At 52.2% G+C, this 20,069-nt stretch overlaps 1 protein-coding gene across 2 annotated transcripts in view; it reads left to right on the plus strand.

Moving 5' to 3' along the window:
• The window catches only part of PNPLA7 (patatin like phospholipase domain containing 7), a 107,664-nt gene that overhangs the window by 80,300 nt on the left and 7,295 nt on the right, over positions 1–20,069 (plus strand). For both annotated transcript variants that reach the window (XM_029054302.1, XM_029054303.1), the window contains exons 25-31: positions 415–597; positions 1,091–1,209; positions 7,987–8,143; positions 12,853–12,969; positions 15,888–15,957; positions 16,647–16,763; positions 19,074–19,222. In XM_029054302.1, the coding sequence (XP_028910135.1) occupies positions 415–597; positions 1,091–1,209; positions 7,987–8,143; positions 12,853–12,969; positions 15,888–15,957; positions 16,647–16,763; positions 19,074–19,222 (912 nt within the window). The remainder of the gene's footprint in view (positions 1–414; positions 598–1,090; positions 1,210–7,986; positions 8,144–12,852; positions 12,970–15,887; positions 15,958–16,646; positions 16,764–19,073; positions 19,223–20,069) is intronic.

Genomic DNA, 20,069 nt, shown 5'->3' on the forward strand with positions numbered 1-20,069 from the left:
TCATCATCTACTCTAGTGCTCTGCACACAGTAAGAGCTACAAATACCATGATTATTATTATTATTATTTTCATCTACCCAAGGATTTAGCACAGTGCCTGGCACATAGTAAGTGCTTAACAAATACTGCTGTTATTATTATCATCTACTCAGCTCTTAGTAACAAATACCATTATCATCATCTACTCTAGCGCTCTGCACACAGTAAGAGCTCAATAAATCCGATCGAACGAATACACCGCGAGCCCCTCGTGGGCAGGAAATGCATCTGTTTAGTGCTCTGTCGTCCTCTCCCAAGCGCTCAGTACGGCGCTCTGCCACCCCAGAAGCGCTCAGTAAATACCACCGAGTGAACGAATCGAGGTTTAACGGTGGTGCCGGGGTGCGCCTGTGTGCCCCCCCCCCCCCCCCCAAGCTGGAGCGGATGTTGGAGAACACAGCCGTGCGAGCTCAGAAGCAGCTGATCTTGTTGCACAAGGAGGACGGGCCGCCCCCGGCCCACACCGTGGATTGGCTGAACATGAGGAGCTGGTGTTCCGGCCATCTGCACCTCTGCTGCCCGCGACGCATCTTCTCCCGCAGAAGCCCACCTAAGCTGGTAAGGCTCCCAACGGGCCCGAGACCTCCCCCTCACCACTCTCCCCACCCGCTCCTCCTCCGTCGGGGGAGAGGAGGTCCAGGAAGCGACCCCAGGGGGCGGGGAGGACCGTTGGGGAATAACAATAATAATAATAATGATTGGGGTATTTGTTAAACGCGGACTGTGTGCCAGGCATTGTACTAAGTGAAAGCAGATGGAGTTGGATTCGATCCCTGGCCCACGTGGAGCTCACGTTCTCAAGCCCCATTTGACTGATGAGGGAACAGAGGCCCAGAGAAATAGAGCGACTTGTCCAAGACCACATAGCAGAAAAATGGCAGAGCTGGGATCAGAACCCGTGACCTTCTGACTCCCAACCAGTATTTATCCTAGCGCTTAGTACAGTGCCTGGTGTGAAGAAAGCCCATCACAAATACCACAATTATTATTTTTATGGAAATCCCCCCCACCTCTCTTGGGCGCGTGACAGATTTTTCTGTGTCTCCGGCAGGTGGAAATGTATGATCGGGTTTTCCAGAGGCCCCCAGACCGGCATTCTGACTTCTCCCGCCTGGCCCGGGTCCTGACCGGGAACGCCATCGCGCTGGTGCTCGGAGGAGGGGGAGCTCGGTCAGTCAGCCATTCGATCGATCGATCGTATTTATTGAGTGCTTACTGTGTGCAGAGCACTGGACAGTAGAACAATAAACAGGCACATTCTCTGCCCACAATGAGTTAACGGTCTAGAGTTCGGGGAGACGGACATGAATAGAAAGAAATAAATGACGGATGTGGACATAAGTGGTGTGGGGCTGGGAGGGGGATGAAGAAAGGGAGAGAATCAGGGCGACGCAGAAGGGAGTGGGAGAGGAGGAAAGGAGAGCTCAAGTCAGGGAAGGCCTCTTGGAGGAGATGGGCCTTCGGTAAGGTTTCGAACGGGGCGATAGTCATTGTCTGTCGGATTTGAGGAGGGGAGGGCGTTCCAGGCCAGAGGCGGGATGTGGGCGAGAGGTCGGTGGCGAGATAGACGAGATGGAGTCCCAGGGAGAAGGTTGGCATTAGAGGAGCGAAGCGTGCGCGCCGGGTTGGATTAGGAGAGCAACCAGGTGAGGTAGGAGGGGGCGAGGTGATGGAGAGCTTTAAAGCCGAAGGTGAGGAGTTCCTGTTAGATGCGGAGGTGGGTGGGCGACCCTTGGACTCCTGCTCATGCCGACGGGGGTCGGAGGGGTCCCAGAGGGCCACGGATCGGGACTCCCGGCTCCTGGAGTTCAGCCGTCGCCCCGGGAAGACCCGGGGATGGGGGCGGAGACGTCGGGAGAAACGTGGGGTGTCTGAGAGACTGGCTCTCCCTTTTTAGAAAATGCTCCTTTCTCCTCTGACTCTCCTTCACCCGCTTTTCTTAGACTCGATAATCATCGGTTAGTTATGGTCTTGATTAAGCACTTCCTACGGGCTGAGCACGAGGCTGGATACGAGATAATCAGCTCAGAGCAGTCTCTGTCAATCAGCGGTATTGACTGAGCTCTTAACTATGTGCAGAGCACTGGGCTAAGCGTTCGGGAGAGGATGACATAAGAGGATTAGTGTCCTATCTGAAGTTTGTAATCTAAGAAGGTGGGAGAGCAGTGAACTTTCCCCTCTTTTACAGGTGAAGAGACTGACTCAGTAGTCACTTCTCTGGGCCTCAGTTACCTCATCTGTAAAATGGGGAATGAGATTGCGAGCCCCACAGGTGTGTCCAGTTTGATTTTCTGGTAATAATCGTGGTATTTGTTAAGTGCTTACTATGAACTGTACTAAGCACTGGGGTGGTTTCAAGCGAACCACGTGGAGCTCACGGTTTCCAATCCTATTTTACAGATGAGGGAACCGAGGCCCAGGGAAGTGAAGTGATTTGCCCGAGGTCACACAGCAGGCAAGCGGTGGAGCCGGGATTAGAGCCTTCTGACTCCCAGGCCCGTGCTCTATCTACTACGCCATGCCCAGCGATTAGTAGAGTGCCTGGCACATAGTAAACGCTTAACAAATACCTCAATTATCATTAAAAACTTAGTACAGCGCAGTGCTTAAGCAGGTCCTCGTTTACTATCCCTCCTCCTCCTCCCATCATATATAAATTTTTTCCCCTCTCCCTCCTTATGGACTGCCAGTTCGATTTTCAAGTTCCCTTCCTCTGGTGGCTCGAACACAGAAATCCTGGAGGGAAGCAGCTGCCGCACAGAGATGTCTCGGAGAGGGAAGGCCGAGAAGTTTGCCTGCAGGCTAACGGTTGCTGTTTAGGTTTTCGGTTGCCAGCCCAGAGCCCGAATGGGTTTCCTCCAGAGGGCACCTTGCCCTGGTAGAGCCACCAAGGGCTTTCCTGGTAGCTGGGGGCCTGGCCTCTCCTAGGCAGGGGTTATTTGTGTGGCAAAAATCAAAACTGCGATTTCTAGTTCCTGTGAAAACAAGCCCCCTTGCACCTGGTTTATGTTTGTTTTGGGGGGATGTTTTTTGGAAAAACGATCTGGGCGAAAGGGTGAAGTAAGGACTGGAGTCGGGAGAGATAAGAGGCAGGAGGTCCGTGAGGAGGAAGATGCCATTAAAAATAATAATAACAATGGTATTTGAGCGCTTACTATGTGCCAAGCACTGTTTTAAGCACTGAGGTAGATTCAAGGTAATCAGGTTGCCCCGCGTGAGGCTTTCTGTCTTAATCCCCGTTTTACAAATGAGGGATCTGAGGCACGGAGAAGTGAAGTGTACCGTGCTCTGCACACAGCGCTCAATAGATATGATTGAATGAAGTGACATGCCCAAGGTCACACACCAGACAAGCGGCGGAGCCGGGACTAGAACCCAGGTCCTCCGACTCCCCGCCCGGGGTCTATCCACTAGGCCGCACTGCTTCTCCCTAGCGGGTTCTGACCCACTAGGCCACGTGCTTTCTCAGTGTTCTGCTACTTTGTGCAAAACACTGTTTAAGCCCTGAAAAAAGGCAGAATCTCTACTGCTGCCATGGAGGTAATCAGTCACTCAAAGGACTGATAAATCACTAGGATTTATTGGGTGCTGATCGTGTGGAGGCCTCTGTACTGAGCGCTTGGGAGAGTACAGTACCACAGAGACACGTTCCCTGCCCGCAGCGAGCTTGGTCGGGAAGGGAAAGCAGACATTAAAAGCAGCATTGAAGCAGCGGGGCCTAGTAGCTAGAGCCCCGGTTTGGGAGCCAGAGGTTGTGGCTTCTAATCCCGGCTCCGTCCCTTGTCTGCTGTGTGACCTTGGGCAAGTCGCTTCACTTCTCTGAGCCTCAGTGACCTCATCGGTCAAATGGGGATGGGGACTGTGAGCCCCATGTGGGACCACCTGACTACCTTGTATCTACCCCAATGCTGAAAACAGTGTTTGGCACATAGTAGGTGCTTAAATACCCCCATCATCATCAATTATGGATGTGGACATAAGTGCTTTGGGGCTGAGGTGTTGGGGTCGCGAGGGGGTGAAGTAACTTGTTAGCTGCTTTTAGAGCTCCCGGGTTGCAAATATTCCTATGTTTGTCTCCTCCCATTAAGAGTCCAAGTTCCATATGGGAAGGAATGTGTCACTTGGTTATTTTGTAATAGTAACTATGGTATCTGTTAAGCGCTTACTATGTGCCAAGCACTGTTTTTGTACTTCCCAAGCGCCTACTACAGTCACGGCCCGAAGTGGGCCCCCAGTAAGTGCAGCTGTTACTATTACCGTTGCCCTCCTTGGGCTGAAAGAGCCTGTGACTTCCTTACGGGGGCAAGTCTTAACTCTTTTGTGATTCCCGTTTGCCCGATTCAACCCATTCTCACGACCCAGCGGGCCGAGCCCGGGCCTGGGAGTCAGAAGGATCCGGATCCTAATCCTCGGCTCCCCGGCTTCCCTGCTACGTGACCTTGGGCCAGTCACTTCTCTTCTCGGCGCCTCTGTAAAATGGGGATGAAGGAGTGTGAGCCCCACGTGGGACAGGGACTGTGTCCAACCTGATTAGCTTGTATCTCCCCCAGCGCTCAGTACAGCGCCTGACACTTAGTCAGCGCTTCACCGATACCATAAAAAAAAAATGTCGAGAGTGTTTCTATTAAAGTTCGGGCGTCTTGGTGATAAGACAGGAGGCTCCTCATCCCAAGCTGAACGCCTGAGGTGAGATGTGATTTCTCTGCACCCAGGGGATTTTACTGACTCCCAGGTCTGACTCTCGTGAAACTCATTAAGTTTTACCTCTACCCGCTGTAAAAAAAACCTAGCTGAGCAAAGTGCTTTTGACAGCTGTCGGCAATGACCCAATTCCCCGTTCCGGAGGAAAAAACTTCCATCGGTTGCCGACCTGAACTTGGAGCTCAGGTTTTGGATTGGCCACAGCTGTCCTAGGTGGGGTTGGGGTATTTTTTTTTTTTAAGGAGTCGATCAGATTTATTGAGCACTTACTGGGTCCAGAGAACTGTACTAAGTGCTTGGGAGAGGATAATAGAACGATAAACAGATAAATTCCCTGCCCACAATGAGCTTACAGTCTAGAGAGGGAGATGGACATTAATAAAAATAATTAAATGGCAGATATGGACATAAGTGGTGTGGGGCTGGGAGGAGGGATGAAGAAAGAGAGCAAGTCAGGGTGACCCAGAAGGGCAAAGGACATGAGGAAACGGGGGGCAAGAGGCCAAGCTATAATACGAGGAACACTTTGAGGTCGCTGGGCAGGGTTTTAATTCGTGGAATCCACCTCTGTCGTGGCTTGGAAATCCAGGAAATCGGTGTGGCCGTAATAACTGTGGTATTCGTTAGCGCTTACTATAAGCCAGGCACTGTTCTAAGACCTGGGGTGGATACAAGGTAATGGGGTTGGACACAGTCCCTGTCCCACATAAGGCTTACAGCCTTAATCCCCATTTTCCAGATGAGGGAACCGAGGCCCGGAGTGGTGAAGTGACTTGCCCCCGGTCACACGGCAGGCAAGTGACGGAGCCGGGAGAAACGTTTACCATTTGTGAAACTGTTACTGGTTCAGAGTTATACCGGGTTGTGGATAGAGCCCGGGGCTGGGAGTAGAGTGCTGAGGGGTTAGTACAGTGGTCTGCACATAGTAAGCGCTCCATAAATGTGACTGAATGAGTGAAAATCACTAGAATCTGGAAAATGGGGTTTAAGAATGTGAGCCCAATGTGGGACGGGGACTGTGGCCAACCTGATTATGTTGTATCTACCCCGGTGCTTAGTCCAACTGCCTGACACAGGAAGCTCTTAACAGATACCATTTTTTAATAAATGCCAATACCATTGATTGATCGTCCAATGACACTGCCAATGGTGAGGTGACAAAATGGACCAGAGAGGGCATTTTAGCGCCGGCTCTGGATTTCTACAGTAATAGAGAAACCGGCTCTCCGACCCAAAACCTGGCAAACCCAGATGCCCACAGCCGCTCTTTGACGCAGTGCACTTCGTTGTAAATAAATTATGTAGGAAACTGATTTCACAGTGAAGGAAGAATTGGATTTAGACGCTATATTGGCCCCGGGTTTCTCCACTACCCAGCAACCCAGACTATCCCTGCACTTGGCCTGGAGGAAGGGGAAGACGGGGGAGGCGAAACTCTGTTGGTCTCTTACCCAGATGTGATGTAATATAATAATAATGATAATAGTAATTGTGATATTAAGCGCTAACTACCTGCAAACCGCTGTAGTAAGCCCTGGGGGAAGTAGAAGATAATCATATTGAACACAATCCCTGTCTCACATAATAATAAAAATAGTTATAGTAGTAATTGTTAAGCGCTTACTAGGTGCCAGCCTCTAAACTAAGCACTGAGGTGGATACAAGCAAATCGGGTTAGACACAGTTCCTGTCCCAAGTGGAGCTCTCAGTCTCAATCCCCATTTGACAGGTGAGGGAACTGAGGCCCAGAGAATAATAATAATAATAAAAATTGTGGTCATTAAGTGCTTACCATGTGCCAAGCACTGTACTAAGCACTGGGGTGGATACAGCAAATCCGGTTGGACACAATTCCTGTCCCACATGGGCCTCGTAGTCTCAATCCCCATTTTATAGATGAGGTAACTGGGGCCCAGAGAAGTGAAGCGGCTTGCCCGAGGGCACACAGCGGACAAGTGGTGGAGCCAGGATTAGAATCCATGACCTTCTTACTTCCAGGCCCGGGCTCTGGCCACGACACCATGCTTGGGGCTCCCGGTCTTAATCCCGTTTTACAGGCGAGGGAACCGAGGCCCAGAGAATTGAAATGACTTGCCCAAAATGTCACAGCCAGGACTAGAACCCAGGACCTTCTGAGTACCAGACATGTGAATTCATCAGTCTCTTGTCTGGAGGTTTATAATGGACAGGGAACGTGTCCATTAATTCTGCCTCACTGTACTCTTCCAAGCGCTTAGAACAGTGCTTTGCACCTAGTAAGAGTTCAATAAATACCTCTGATTGATTTGACGACTGGGAACAGCATGACCAGAGGCCGGCCCTCAGAGTCAGAAGGACCTGGGTTCTAATCCCAGCCATGCCCCTTATCTGCTCTGGGACCTTGGGCAAGTCACTTAACTTCTCCGATCCCTCATCCGTACAGTGGGGATTAAGACTGTGAGCCCCACGTGGGACAGGGACTGTGTCCAACCGGTTTCACCTGTGTCTATCTTGTACATCTCTTGACGTGTAGTAACCACCATTTTTTAATTATTACTATTATTATTTAAAAAGAGGAACAAGGTGCTGAGGGGGAGGCCTGCGGTAATGGGAGAGGCGCGAGGCTGAAGGAGGGGGAAAGAGGAGATTAAGAATCTCAAATCCGAAGGGAGGAGCTTCCACTTAACACTCAAGTGAGTGATCAACCACAGCTTCCCCTTCCACACCTTTCTCTTCTGGCCCACTGGCCCCATTATTAGTAATAAGAATAGTAATAATAATAATGATAGCGGTATTTGTTAAGCACATACTATATGCTTCTGTACTGAGCCCTGGGATCGATACAAGCAAATTGGGTTGGACACAGTCCCTGTTCATTCAATCATATTTATCGAGCACTTACTGTGTGCAGAGCACTGCGCTAAGCACTCGGAAAGTACGGTTCAGCAACAAATAGAGACGATCCCCTCCCAACAACGGACTCACAGTCTAAAGCTCCCAGTCGCCATCCCCATTTGACAGATGAAGTAACTGAGACCTAGGGAAGTGACTTGCCCAAGGTCACACAGCAGACAAGGGGCAGACCCGGGATCAGAACCCAGGTCTTTCTGGCTCCTAGGCCCATGCGCTAGCCACTAGGCCACAGTTGCTTTTCTCAAGGCCCTGCTTCCATGATGATAGATTTGTCCTTCCCGTCCTACGGTATCCAGCTCTTCTCCTTCCGGGCGCACCCGAGCCCGGCCCTGACCATTTCCCTTTCCGCTCCAGAGGCTGTTCCCAGGTGGGCATCATCCGGGCCCTGTCGGAAGCCGGCATCCCCGTGGACATGGTCGGAGGGACGTCGATCGGCTCTTTCATGGGCGCTCTCTACGCCATGGAGCGCAACTACAGTCAGATGAGGATCAGGGCCAAGCAATGGGCCATGGTAAGGACGCCGGGGTTCCGGCAGCCGGGCACTGGGGCCCATCGCGGTGGAGACGCTAGAGGGGGGAGGGCGTCGGATCTGGGAAGGGGAAGACCCGGAATTCTGCTCCTGCTTTCCTCCAAGCTGGCCTCCCCCGCCAGATTAAGACGGTGGTGCCTGACTCCATTCAACCCTGAGGGGATTATCTCTTGAGCTTTCCGGCTATGTCGAAGGAGTTTTATCATTTTTGTTGGTTCGGTCGTATTTATTGAGCGCTTACCGTGTGCGATGCACTGTACTGAGCACTCGGGAGAGGACAGTATGACAGTAAACAGACACATTCCCTGCCCACAGCGAGCTTACCTTTATGACTGTTCTCCCAGGGCCTGGCTGCCTCCCGATACTCTTCCCTCAGAGGATGGAAGAGTGAGTTAATCGTGGTATTGAAGTGCTTCCTGTGTGTCAAGCACTGTTATAAACACTGGGGTAGAAACAAGTTAATCAGGTTGGGCAGGATCCCTGTCCCACATGGGGTTCACAGTCTTAATCCCCATTTTACGATGAGGTAACTGAGGCACAGAGAAGCAAAGTGAGTTGACCAAGGTCACACAGCAGATGAGTTGCAGAGGCGGGATTGGAACCCAGGTCCTTCTAACTCCCAGACCCGGGCTCGATCCACTAGGCCACGCTCGCTCTCTACTTCAAAATATGTAGTCTGGAAGAGAAGACCTGAAATGACCACACTATTTCTGGGTGAAAAAAGCACCAGTTAATCAGTCAATAGATTTACTAGGTGCTTGCTACGTGCAGAGCACTGTACTAAAGGCTTGGGAGAGTCCAAGTCGACAGAATTAGCTCGGTCCCTGCCCATATTGAGATTAGAATTTGAGAAACGTTATCGGTGACACTGAAAGCCCAGGCGGGCCACTGATACTGTTTGAGAAACTCAAAGCCACCACAGTTCAGAGAAAACGTACCACCCCTCTCCTCAGTTTTCTTTTTATTTTCTTTGTTTTTCTGTCCTCACTTTTGGAAGACCAGAAGGGAGCTATGGTTGAAAGCGTGAGTGAGATCAAAAGTGTTCTTTTTTTTAAGGTATTTGTGAAGCCCTTACTATGTGTCAAGCACTGTTCTAAGTGCTGAGGTAGATATAGGCTAATAAGGCTGAATACAGTCTGTGTTCTCCAAAGAGCTCACAGCCTAGGTATGAGGGAGTACAGGTATTGAATCCCCATTTTGCCGTAGAGGAACTCGACGGAAAAGAAGTAAAGTGCTTTGCCCAAGGTCACACAGCGGGCCAGTGGCGGAGCTAAGATTAGAACCCAGGTCTTCCAGCTCCCAAACCCATGTTTTTTCCGCTAGGCCATGCTGCTTTTTTTTCCTCTTTCTCGATGCCCAAAAGACCTCCTTTCAGCTCATCCGAACTGAGGTGACTCCGTTCCGAAAGGGTTTCTCTCCTGTCCCTCCTGGTTTCAGTTAGAGCGGGAGGACGGGCAAGCCTCTAAAAGGGCACAAATATGAAACCGTCACTGACCCCAACCCTAACCAAGGACCCAACCCCCCAGGATCAGGCAGTAAGGATGCCCAAAGCCTCCCGTCTTTTTGATAGCCATCATTTGAGGCTGTTTCCTCCATGGTGCGAGCTAAGAAGGGTCCAGTCTCTGACCAGTTAAAAGCCCGGGCTCCGAAGGAGGGGTTCGGCCCTCGTTGGCTCCAGCCGGCCGACAAGAGCCCCCCCCAGGGCTCCCGGCGGGCGTTTTCCGGCCTAGATCTGCCTCGGCTTCGAGGTCCGTCTTCCTAATGGCGGCGGCCCGTGGCCTGACCCCGGCCAGGTCTCGGTCAGAAGGACAGGGTGAGGGATCAGACCAGTTGGCTGAGGGTGCAGATGAGGTTCGAGAAGATCCTGCCAGAAGAGTCCCAAGAAAAAGCCCATCCTCCCTTGTCCTTTTCTTCATTCCCGAGGGAGGCAGGGTGCGTGACTGAAGAGTTCTCTCCACAAAGCCCGGAATGCCTCTGATCTTTTTCCTTTCCTCTGGGAACACGCTCGGGTTTATTTTCTAAGTCTGCACAAATCCTTTGCTCTCTCTTGCATTCTGAACTTCTCTCTCTCTCTCTCTCTCACTTTCACATGCTGGCATCTTTTGAGTTGGGGTGACTGACCGAGGTAAAATCCTTTTCTACACCTATTTAGCCAAACTCCGCAATCCCAGCCACCGGACCAAGCTGGGCGTCCAAGAGCTCCGAGCTTGGGAGTCGGACTCTGGCTCAGAGGGACCTTTGTCTTGACATTCAGTCGAGGACTTGGGGGCAGGGAATGTGTCTGCTAATTGTTGTATTGTACGCTCCCAAGCGCTTAGTACAGTGGCCTGCACACAGTAAGCGCTCAATAAATACAACTGAACAAATGAATGAATGAATGAATTCAGTCCTGCCCTCCCCTGGGCCGCTGAATTGCTGACCGGAGCGTCAAAAGAGTTCGTCATATTTATTAAGCACTTACTGGGTGCAAAGCACTATACTAAGTACTTAGGCGAGTACATTATAACAATATAACAGACACATTCCCCGCCCACTATGATGGTGATAATAATTGTGATATTTAAGCGCTTACTATGTGCCAGGCACTATTCTAAGCATTGGAGTGCAAGCAGATCGGGTTGGATATGATGAGGCTCACAGTCTTCAATCCCCATTTTACAGAGGAGAGAACTGAGGCCCAGGGAAGGGAAGAGACTTGCCCAAGGTCACCCAGTAAGCACGGATTAGAAGCCACGTCCTTCTGACTCCCAGGCTAAAGCACTGGGCCGTGGTCCTTCTCAGACATGGCATAACATCTCTCCCATGGGAAAATGATATATAAATGAACAGATATATTCAGGAATGCCGAGGGCCAGGAACGGGAAGGTGGGAAGGGGGTTCTAATCAGGAAATGCATTCATTTAATCATATTTATCGGGTGCTTACCGGGTGCAGAGCACTGTACTAAGCGGTTGGGAGAGTACAACAAACAGATACATTCCTTGCCCATAACAAGCTTACAGTCTAGAGGACGAGCTTAATCTCCCAGCCAGGAGAAGCAGCTCCTTCAGCCCGGAAGTGGGTATCTTTTCCACAGCAGACTGGGAAAAGCGGGTAAAGGACTCAGAAAGACCAGGTTATTTGAAGAAGCCCCGGGGCGGGTGAGGGGGAGCGAAGCCTCCAGAAAACTGACACCCACCACCAAATAATTATAACGATGGTCCTTGTCGAGCGCCTCTTATGTGCCGAGCACTGTTCTAAGCGCTGGGGTAGATCCAAGTTAATCAGGTTGGACGCAGCCCCTGTCCCACATGGGGCTCACCCTCTTAGTCCCCATTTTCCGGATGAGGGAACTGAGGCCCAGAGAAGGAAAGCGAATATCCCCCTCCAGCCCACGCGGTTTCTATTTTCCCTTCTATAGCAAACCCTCAGCTGCGGAAAGCCAGACACAAACATAAAGCGACGCAAATAAACAAGGAGCACTCTGGCTGGCAGGCTGAGAGTGGCACAGGCTTTCTGCCAAGCCAGGCTGGCACACCCCAGCACGGCACACTGCCTCTGACTAGGGCACACCTTCTAATTGGAAGCTCCCTTTTTTTTTTTTTTAATGGTATTTGTTAAGCGCTTACTATGTGCCCGGTACTGTATCAGGCACTGGGGTAGATACACGAGCTTACAGTAAACTCGTCGTGGGCGGGGAATACGTTTCATATCGTCCTATTGTCCTCTCCCTAGTACAGTGGTCTGCACACAGTAAGCACTCAATAAATAGCATTGACTGACCTTGAGCCCGTATGGGACAGGGACTGTGTCCTACCTGATTTGCTTGTGTCTACCCCAGCGCTTAGTACAGTGCCTGGCGCATAGTAATCCCTAAAAGACCGTGAGCCCCATGGAGGCAGGGACTGTGTCCAACTCCATTTGCTTGCTTATGTATTAGTAAGTGCTTTACAGATATCGTAATCGTTATAATTATTAGACACTATCCAAAAAAAAAAATCGGTGGTTACGTTCCCTTCCCGTAATGATCTTACAGTCTAGTGGGGGAGAAAGGCATTAATATAAAGAAGTAATTTAGAATATATAATTTGAAGATTATTGCCCTGGGGGTAAGGGCGAATATCAAATGCCCCAAAATCACAGATCCAACGGCCAAGGAAAGGGTGAGGAGGACAGCCCGCTAACAAGTCAGGGTGACGCAGAAGGGAGTGGGAGAAGGGAAAAGGAGGGCTTAGGGAAGGCCTCGTGGAGGAGATGGGCCTTCAGTAAGACTTCGAAGGGAGGGAGAGTCCTTATCTGTCGGATTTGAGGAGGGAAGGGCGTTTCAGGCCAGAGGCAGGATGTGCGCGAGAGGTCGGCGGTGACATAGATGAGATCGAGGCACAGTGAGAAGACTGTCTTCCCTCATCGAAGCAGAAGGACCTGGGAGTCAGAAGGTCGTGGGTCTACTCCCGGCTCCGTCACTTGTCTGCTGTGTGACCTTGAGCAAGCCACTTGGCTTCTCTGGGCCTCAGTTCCCTCATCTGTAAAATGCGAGCCCCACGAGGGACAGGGACCGCGTCCCACCCGATTTACTTGTATCCGCCCCAGCGCTTAGTCCGGTGCCTGGCCCATAGTAAGCGCTAAAGAAATGCCACAGTTATTATTATTGTTAGAAGGGCCTCAGCACCTCGGTTCCCAGCCGTCTGATGTTTTCCTCCCTGTCTCTCCAGGATATGAATTCAGTGATGAAAACCGTCCTAGATCTGACCTACCCCATCACCTCCATGTTCTCCGGAGCCGCGTTCAACAACGGCATCAGGGGCGTCTTCAAAGACAAGCAGATTGAGGTAACCCTCCGTCCCCTCTCTCCTGAGACCCCCTGGAAGGGTGGGCTGCAGTAAAGCGGGCCCTGGTTCCAGGCGTCCTGATTTCCCTCAATCTGCCCCAGGGCTCAGAACAGCGCTTGCCCCTAGGAAGCGCTGAACAGGTCCCACCGTCTTTACTGTTGTTAGATGACCACTTTACAGAGAACGCCAGGCGAATATAATGAGAAGCAGCTTGGCCTAGTGGCTAGAGCCCGGGCCTGGGTTCTAATTCCCGCTCCTCCACTTGTCTGCTGGTTGACTTTGGGCAAGTTAATTCGCCTCCCTGGTCCTCAGTTACCTCATCTGTCAAATGGGACTTAAGACTGTGAGCCCCTGAGGGACATGGACTGTGTCCAGCTTGATTTACTTTGTATCTGCCCCAGCGCTGAGAACGGTGCTTGGCGCATAATAAGCGCATAAAAAATACCATTTTAAAAAAAAAGGGGGCCGCCAGCCCACCAGGGAAATGGGCTGTGACGGAGAGATTCGTAAGTGCTGTGGGGCGGGGATGGGGGAAGAATAAAGGGAGCAAGTCAGGGTGATGTAGAGGGAGTGGGAGAAAGAAGAAGGCAGGGAAGACCTCTTGGAGGAGATGTGGGTCCGGTAAGGCTGTGAAGAGGGGGAGAGTCGTTGTCTGTTGGATATGAGAAGGGAGGGCGTTCCAGGCCAGAAGCAGGATGTGAGCAAGAGGTCGGCGGCGAGATAGACGAGAGACCCAGGGTTTGCTTGCACTCTCCCCGTTTTACAGAGGCCTTGGGAGAGAGAGACCAAGCAAGCTCGATCACATTCACATTCATTCAGTCATATTTATTGAGCATTTACTGTGTGCAGAACACTGTACTAAGCGCTTGGAAAGTACAATTCGGCAACAAATAGAGACAATCCCTGCCCACATAATAAGCACTTAACAAATGCCGTTTAAAAAAAAAAAAATCCAGGCATCCCAATTCCCCGGGCCAGAGTTGTAGGACAGGCCTTGCCAACATTTTGGTCCAGCACACACTATAAGGGACCTCACTTCACCTCTCCCCCCCCCACAACATTCCTCTCCCCACACCCCCAAAATTCCTGGTTTGTCTCCCTCTCGGTTCACAGATGGCAGAGGGGGGAATGGAACGGATGCCTGGGAGATCGAGTTGTCCCGGCAACAGCTGTTCACTGCTCTGCCGCTCTGGCCTTGGCCACCTCCCTGCCCCCTCCCAGGTGGAGAAACCTGGAGGGGGGGGGTCCTCAAGGGCTTCCACAGCCCCCCACTAAGGAGAAGGGCGAGGTGTAGAAGCCAGTCCGGTGAGGACCTGAGAAGGTTTGCAGTCTGATGACACAGCTCAGAAAACCATGCAAGTTGAAGAGACCGGTAGTTTGGGCCTGCCTGTGCATTTGCCTAGCAGTCTGGAAAGCTGAAGACAAGCTCTCCGCCCCTCCATCACCCCCTCTGAAAATGGTAGAATTTCTCCCCCACCCTCGGGCGTCTCCCGTCCCAGCTTATAAGCAGTGGATAGTACCCGGGCCTGGAGTCGGAAGGTCGTGGGTTCTCGTCCCGGCTCCGCCACCTGTCTGCTGGGTGACCTTGGGCAAGTCACTTTTGCTTCTCTGGGCCTCAGTTACCTCATCTGGAAAGTGGAGATTGAGACTGTGAGCCCCTCGGGGGGCACCTGTATTCTTGTTTTGATGTCTGTCTCCCTGCCTTCTAAACTATAAACCCAATGTGGGCAGGGATTGCCTCTCTTTATTGCTGAATTGTACTTTCCAAGCGCTTAGTACAGTTCTCTACACACCGTAATCGCTCAGTAAATACAATTGAATGAATGAATGAAAAGGACTGTGTCCAACCTGATTTGCTTGTATCCCCCCTAGAGCTTAGTAGAGCGCCTGACACATAGTAAGTGCTTAACAAATGCCATTATAATTATTATAAGTCACTGGAAAGCCCAGTTATGTCTCTGAGGATTCTCCGAGGAAACCCCAAGTGGGTTTTTGAGGGCCATTTGCATCTCTGTAGACTAGATACAAAGGGTTAGAGCAAAAATAGGGCACTTTGTCTGCTCTGTGACCGTGGGCAAGTCACTTCACTTCTCTGGGCTTCAGTTCCCTTCACTGTAAACTGGGGGTTAACATTATGATCCCAGTGTGGGACACGGGTTGCATCCAACCTTACTATTTAGTATCTACCCTTGCACAGTGCCTGGGACATAGTAAGCACGTAACAAATCCCGTTAAAAACAAACTCAGGCTCGAGGCATCACAACAATTGCACTGTCAGGTGAATTCGCCCCAGAGCCCCCAAAGGGAAGCCCAGATAATTAATTACGGTATTTAAGCTCTTACTACGTGGTAAGCCCTGTTCTAAGTACTTGGGGTAAATACCAAGTTATCGGTTTGGACACAGTCCCTGCCTCACTTGAAGTTCACAATCTAGGTAGGAGGGAGTAGGATTGAATCTCTGTTGTACAGATGAGGAAACTGAGGCACAGAGAAATGAAGTGACTTGCCGAAGGTCATCCTGTAGACAAGCAGCAGTAGAACCCAGGCCGTCTATCTCCCGGGCCCAGGCTCTTTCCACTAGGCCACACTGCTTCCACGGCATTAACAGCGTAACAGTTTTTGTTAACAGTTTACTGTGGGCCAAACGCTGTACTAAGCACTGGGGCATATCGTCAGGTTCCACATGGGGCTCCCAGTCCAAGTAGGAGGGAGAACAGACATTGAATCTACATTTTGCAAATGAGGGAACAGAGGCCCAGAGATGTGAAGCAGTGAAATGACTCGCCCAAGGTCACCCAGCAGGCAAGCAACAGAGGCGGGATTAGGACGCGGTCCTCCGATTCCCAGGCCCGGGCTCTTCCCGCTAGGCCACACTCCTTCTCCAGCAAGCTAAATTGCTTCCTCTCCTTGTGTCTCAGGATCTCTGGATTCCGTATTTCACCGTCACGACCGACATCACCGCCTCGGCGATGAGGATCCATACGGATGGTGAGTCTCCCTCTGGAAGTCCACCTCCCCCTCCGCCTGGGAAAATTGCCGTCGGCAAAGGAAGTCAGTCACTCCCCATTGCCCAGGGCTGTCCCCTTCACCCAGTGGAGCGGCTCTGAATTCTCCTCCCTCTTCTTCCATTCCTCCTCCACCCATTCATCCTCCACCCATTCCTCTTCCCATTCCTCCTCCTCCTCTTCCTCCCCTTTCTCCTCCCTGCTTCCTCCTCCTCCTGTTCATTTTCTACCCATTCCTCTTCCCATTCCTCCTCCTGCTGTTCCTCCTCCTCCCATTCCTACTTCTCCTTTTCCTCCTCCCCTTCCTCCTCTTCCCATTCCTCCTCCTCCTCCTTTCTCCTCCTCTTCCCCTTCCTCCTCCTCCTGCTCATCCTCCACCCATTCTTCTTCCCATTCCTCTTCCTATTCCTCCTCCTTCCATTCCTGCTCATCCCTTTCGTACTCCACCCATTCTTCCTCCTGATCCTTTTCCTCCCCTTCCTCCTGTTCATCCTCTTCCCATTTCTCCTCCTCCTTCCTCCTTCTCCCTTTCTTCCTCCCCTTTCTTCTCCTCCCCTTTCTTCTCCTCCCCTTTCTCCTCCCACCATTTCTCCTCCCCTTTATCCTCTCATTCCTTCTCCCATTCCCGCTCCTCTTCCATCCGCACCCCCCACCCCCCTCGCCTGTCTGCAGGTTGCCTGTGGAGATATGTCCGAGCCAGCATGTCTCTGTCTGGCTACATGCCCCCTCTCTGCGACCCCAAAGATGGCCACCTGCTCATGGATGGAGGCTACATCAACAACCTTCCAGGTAATAAGCACTGATGGGCATGGTGAGTTCTATTCAGTACTTACTATTTACTGAGCGCTGGGGTAGGTCCGGGACCCAGTCCCTGCCCCACATGGGGCTCACAGTCGAAGCAGGAGGGAAAACAGGCATCGAATCCCCGTTTTACAGATGAGGAGACCGAGGCAGCGAGAAGCGAAGCGACTCCCCCAAAGTCATACAGCAGACGAGTGGCGGAGCCGCGATTAGAACCCAGCTCCTCTGACTCTCAACCCTGGGCCCTTTCCATTAAGCCATGCTGCTTCTCTGCTGGGGGTTGGAGGGGTGGGATCACAAGGTCACACAACAATTACGTTAATTATTATAATTATTATTAGGGAAGCGGCATGGCCTAGCGGATAGAGCCCGGGCTTGGGAGCCGGAAGGCCGTGGGTTCTAATTCCGGCTCTTCCACTTGTCTGCTGTGTGACCTTGCGCATGCCACTTCACTTCTGGGCCTCAGTTCCCTCATCTATAAAATGGGGATTAAGACTGGGAGCCGTATGCGGGTCAAAGACTGTTTCCAGGGATTAGAACAGTTCTTGGCACACAGTAAGCACTTAAGTATCACAATCATTATTATTATTCAAATGGGAACTAAGACCGTGAGTCCCCTGTGGGAAAGGGACTGTGTCCAACCTGATTATCTTATATGTACTCTGGTGCTTAGAACAGTGCTTGGCACATAATAAGCACTTTCCTACTGTTGTTATTATTAAGGCCCGAGGTTGCATCTACCTCAGCACTTAGAGCCTGATACATAGTAAGCACTTACCTACCATAATTATCATTAGTATTATCATCATTATTAAGGCCCAAGGGAGTCAAGGAGACAACCCGTCTTCAGGGCCGGGAAGTTGGCAGAGCAGAAGCCACCCGATTGCCCATCGGGGCGTCACTCCCCCCTGCCCTCGTGATGCCTCCCGCCCCTTCAGCACGGTGACAGAGACGGCACGTTTCCTTCAGCGCGGGCCAAGAAAACCCATCTCCGACTAATTCGGCAGAATGAGCCTCCGGGCAGCAAAGACTGACAACTTCACACCCACATCCCCAGCCCCCCACCTCCCCCACCCCCCAAGAGCATATGGCTCTGTTTTTATTAGCTTAGCAGCTGGCAGGGAAAGTAGAGGAACTGGCCAAGCCTAAATGGTAGGAAGAGATTAACTCCTGGGAGCCCTCCTGGTTGGCGACTAAAGATCTCCGCCTAGCCTGGTGGCAAGAGCCCGGGCTTGGGAGTCAGAGGTCGTTGGTTCTAATCCCGGCTCCGCACCTGGTCTGCTGCGTGACCGTGGGCAAGCCACTGAGCTTCTCTGGGCCTCAGTTACCTCATCTGTAAAAATGGGGATTCAGACCGGGAGCCCCACGTGGGACAACCTGATTATCTTATATCGACCCCAGCACTTAGTTCCGTGCTTGGCACATAGCGAGCGCTTAACAAATACCATAATCATCATCATTATTATTATTATTATCATCATCTCCGGGTGGCAGAGCCAGCCCTGGAAGGGTGGACCCCAGCCAGAAGTGGAACCTGGCGGGAGTCGCCTTCAGGGTGGCACCCCAGATTCCGCAAGGCGGCTCAGAAACATTCCCGCCGGGCACCCCTGCTCACGCTCGGATATTTCCACGTTGTGGGAATACGGTGATAATACTCGTGATGTGTGTTGAGCGCTTACTTTTTGCCAAGCGCTGTACTAAGCACAGGGGTACGTACAAGATAATCAGGTCAGGCACAGTTCCATCCTACATGGGGCTCACGGTCTAGGTAGAAGGGAGAACAGGCCATGATTCCCCATTTTCCAGTTGAGGAAACTGAGGCCCAGAGAAGTGAAGTGACTTGCCCGAAGTCACAGAGAAGGCCAGTGGCAGAGCAGGATTAGAACTCAGGCCTTCCGGCTCCCGGCTCCCTGCTCTTTCCACTAGGGAAGGATCGGATGGCCTCAGGGGGTTCTCTCCGAGACTGATCCGAAAAGCCGAGGACGGCGCTGGGGTTTCCGGGAGGGGAAACGGCGTGGCCTAGTGGTTAGAGTCCGGGCCTGGCGGTCGGAAGGACCTGGGTTCTAATCCCCGATCCGCCCCGTCTTGTCTGCGTCACCCCGGTAAGTGCCATTCGGAATCCCAGAGCTGGTCGCCGGGGCACGTCGGAGAAACCCCCACTGCGGTTCGGAGAAGCGGAAATAGCCAAGCGGGCGGAGGGTAGACCCTCCCCAACGGGCCTGGCGCGCATGGGGATTGAGGGTAGAAGTAACTCCTGCCTTCAGGGAGCTTCCGGTCTGTTGGGTCTTTTCTCCACAGCCGACGTGGCGAGGTCCATGGGGGCCAAGGTGGTCCTCGCCATCGACGTGGGCAGCCGAGACGAGACGGACCTCACCAACTACGGCGACTCGCTGTCAGGCTGGTGGCTGCTGTGGAAACGCTGGAACCCCCTGGCGGAGCAAGTGAAGGTAACGGAGCCCGGAGGGCACTCCGACAGTGCCCTGCCCTTCCCGGGCAGGGAGCTGACGTTGGAACGCGCTGTTTTCCTTCCAAGGCCCTGCGGCCCACCCAGTTCGGATTCTCATCTTTCCTGGACTTCCCTTCTCTACACTTGGAATTTTGGTGCCCCAGATCTCCTTAATCTGAGGTTGATTTCACGTCTTCCCCCGGGACGTGGGTGTCCACTCCCCGACTCCTGGGAGTGAGGGAATGCCGCTTTTTTTTATGGTATTCGTTAGGTACTTACTAACTGCCGGGCACCGGGTAGTTACCAGCTAACCACATTGAACAGAGTCCCCGTCCCACGTGATGGTGCTTGTTAAGTGCTTACTTTGTGCCAGGCACTGTACTAGGCACTGGGGAAGATGCAAGCTAATCAGGTTGGACACAGTCCCTGTCCCACGTGGGGCTCACAGTCTTAATCCCCATTTTTCAGATGAGGTAACTGAGGCCCAGAGAAGCGACCTGCCCGAGGTCACGCAGCTGGCAGGTGGCAGAGCCGGGATTAGAACCCAGGTCCTTCTGACCGTCAGGCCGGGCTCTATCCACCGGGCCATGCTGCTTCCCAGCCCTAATCGGGGGGGGGACGAAGAGGAGAAGCAGCCCCCTTTGTCCTTATCTTTCCGGGGTGGAGAGAGGGGCCTCCGAGCCTCTTTGAGGAGACCTTGGTCCATCCGGCACCTCTCTGAGGCCGGCGGAGGGAGAGGGTCAAGACCTCGTCTCGGGCAGCGGGGAGGAGAGGGGGGTCTACGGCAGGTTTGACTAATGAGAGGTCCTGCAACCCACCGGCCTCTCTGATCCCTCGCTCACGCCCAG

The sequence above is a fragment of the Ornithorhynchus anatinus genome, chromosome X4 (genome assembly GCF_004115215.2).
Source record: "Ornithorhynchus anatinus isolate Pmale09 chromosome X4, mOrnAna1.pri.v4, whole genome shotgun sequence".
Classification (NCBI taxonomy): domain Eukaryota; kingdom Metazoa; phylum Chordata; class Mammalia; order Monotremata; family Ornithorhynchidae; genus Ornithorhynchus; species Ornithorhynchus anatinus.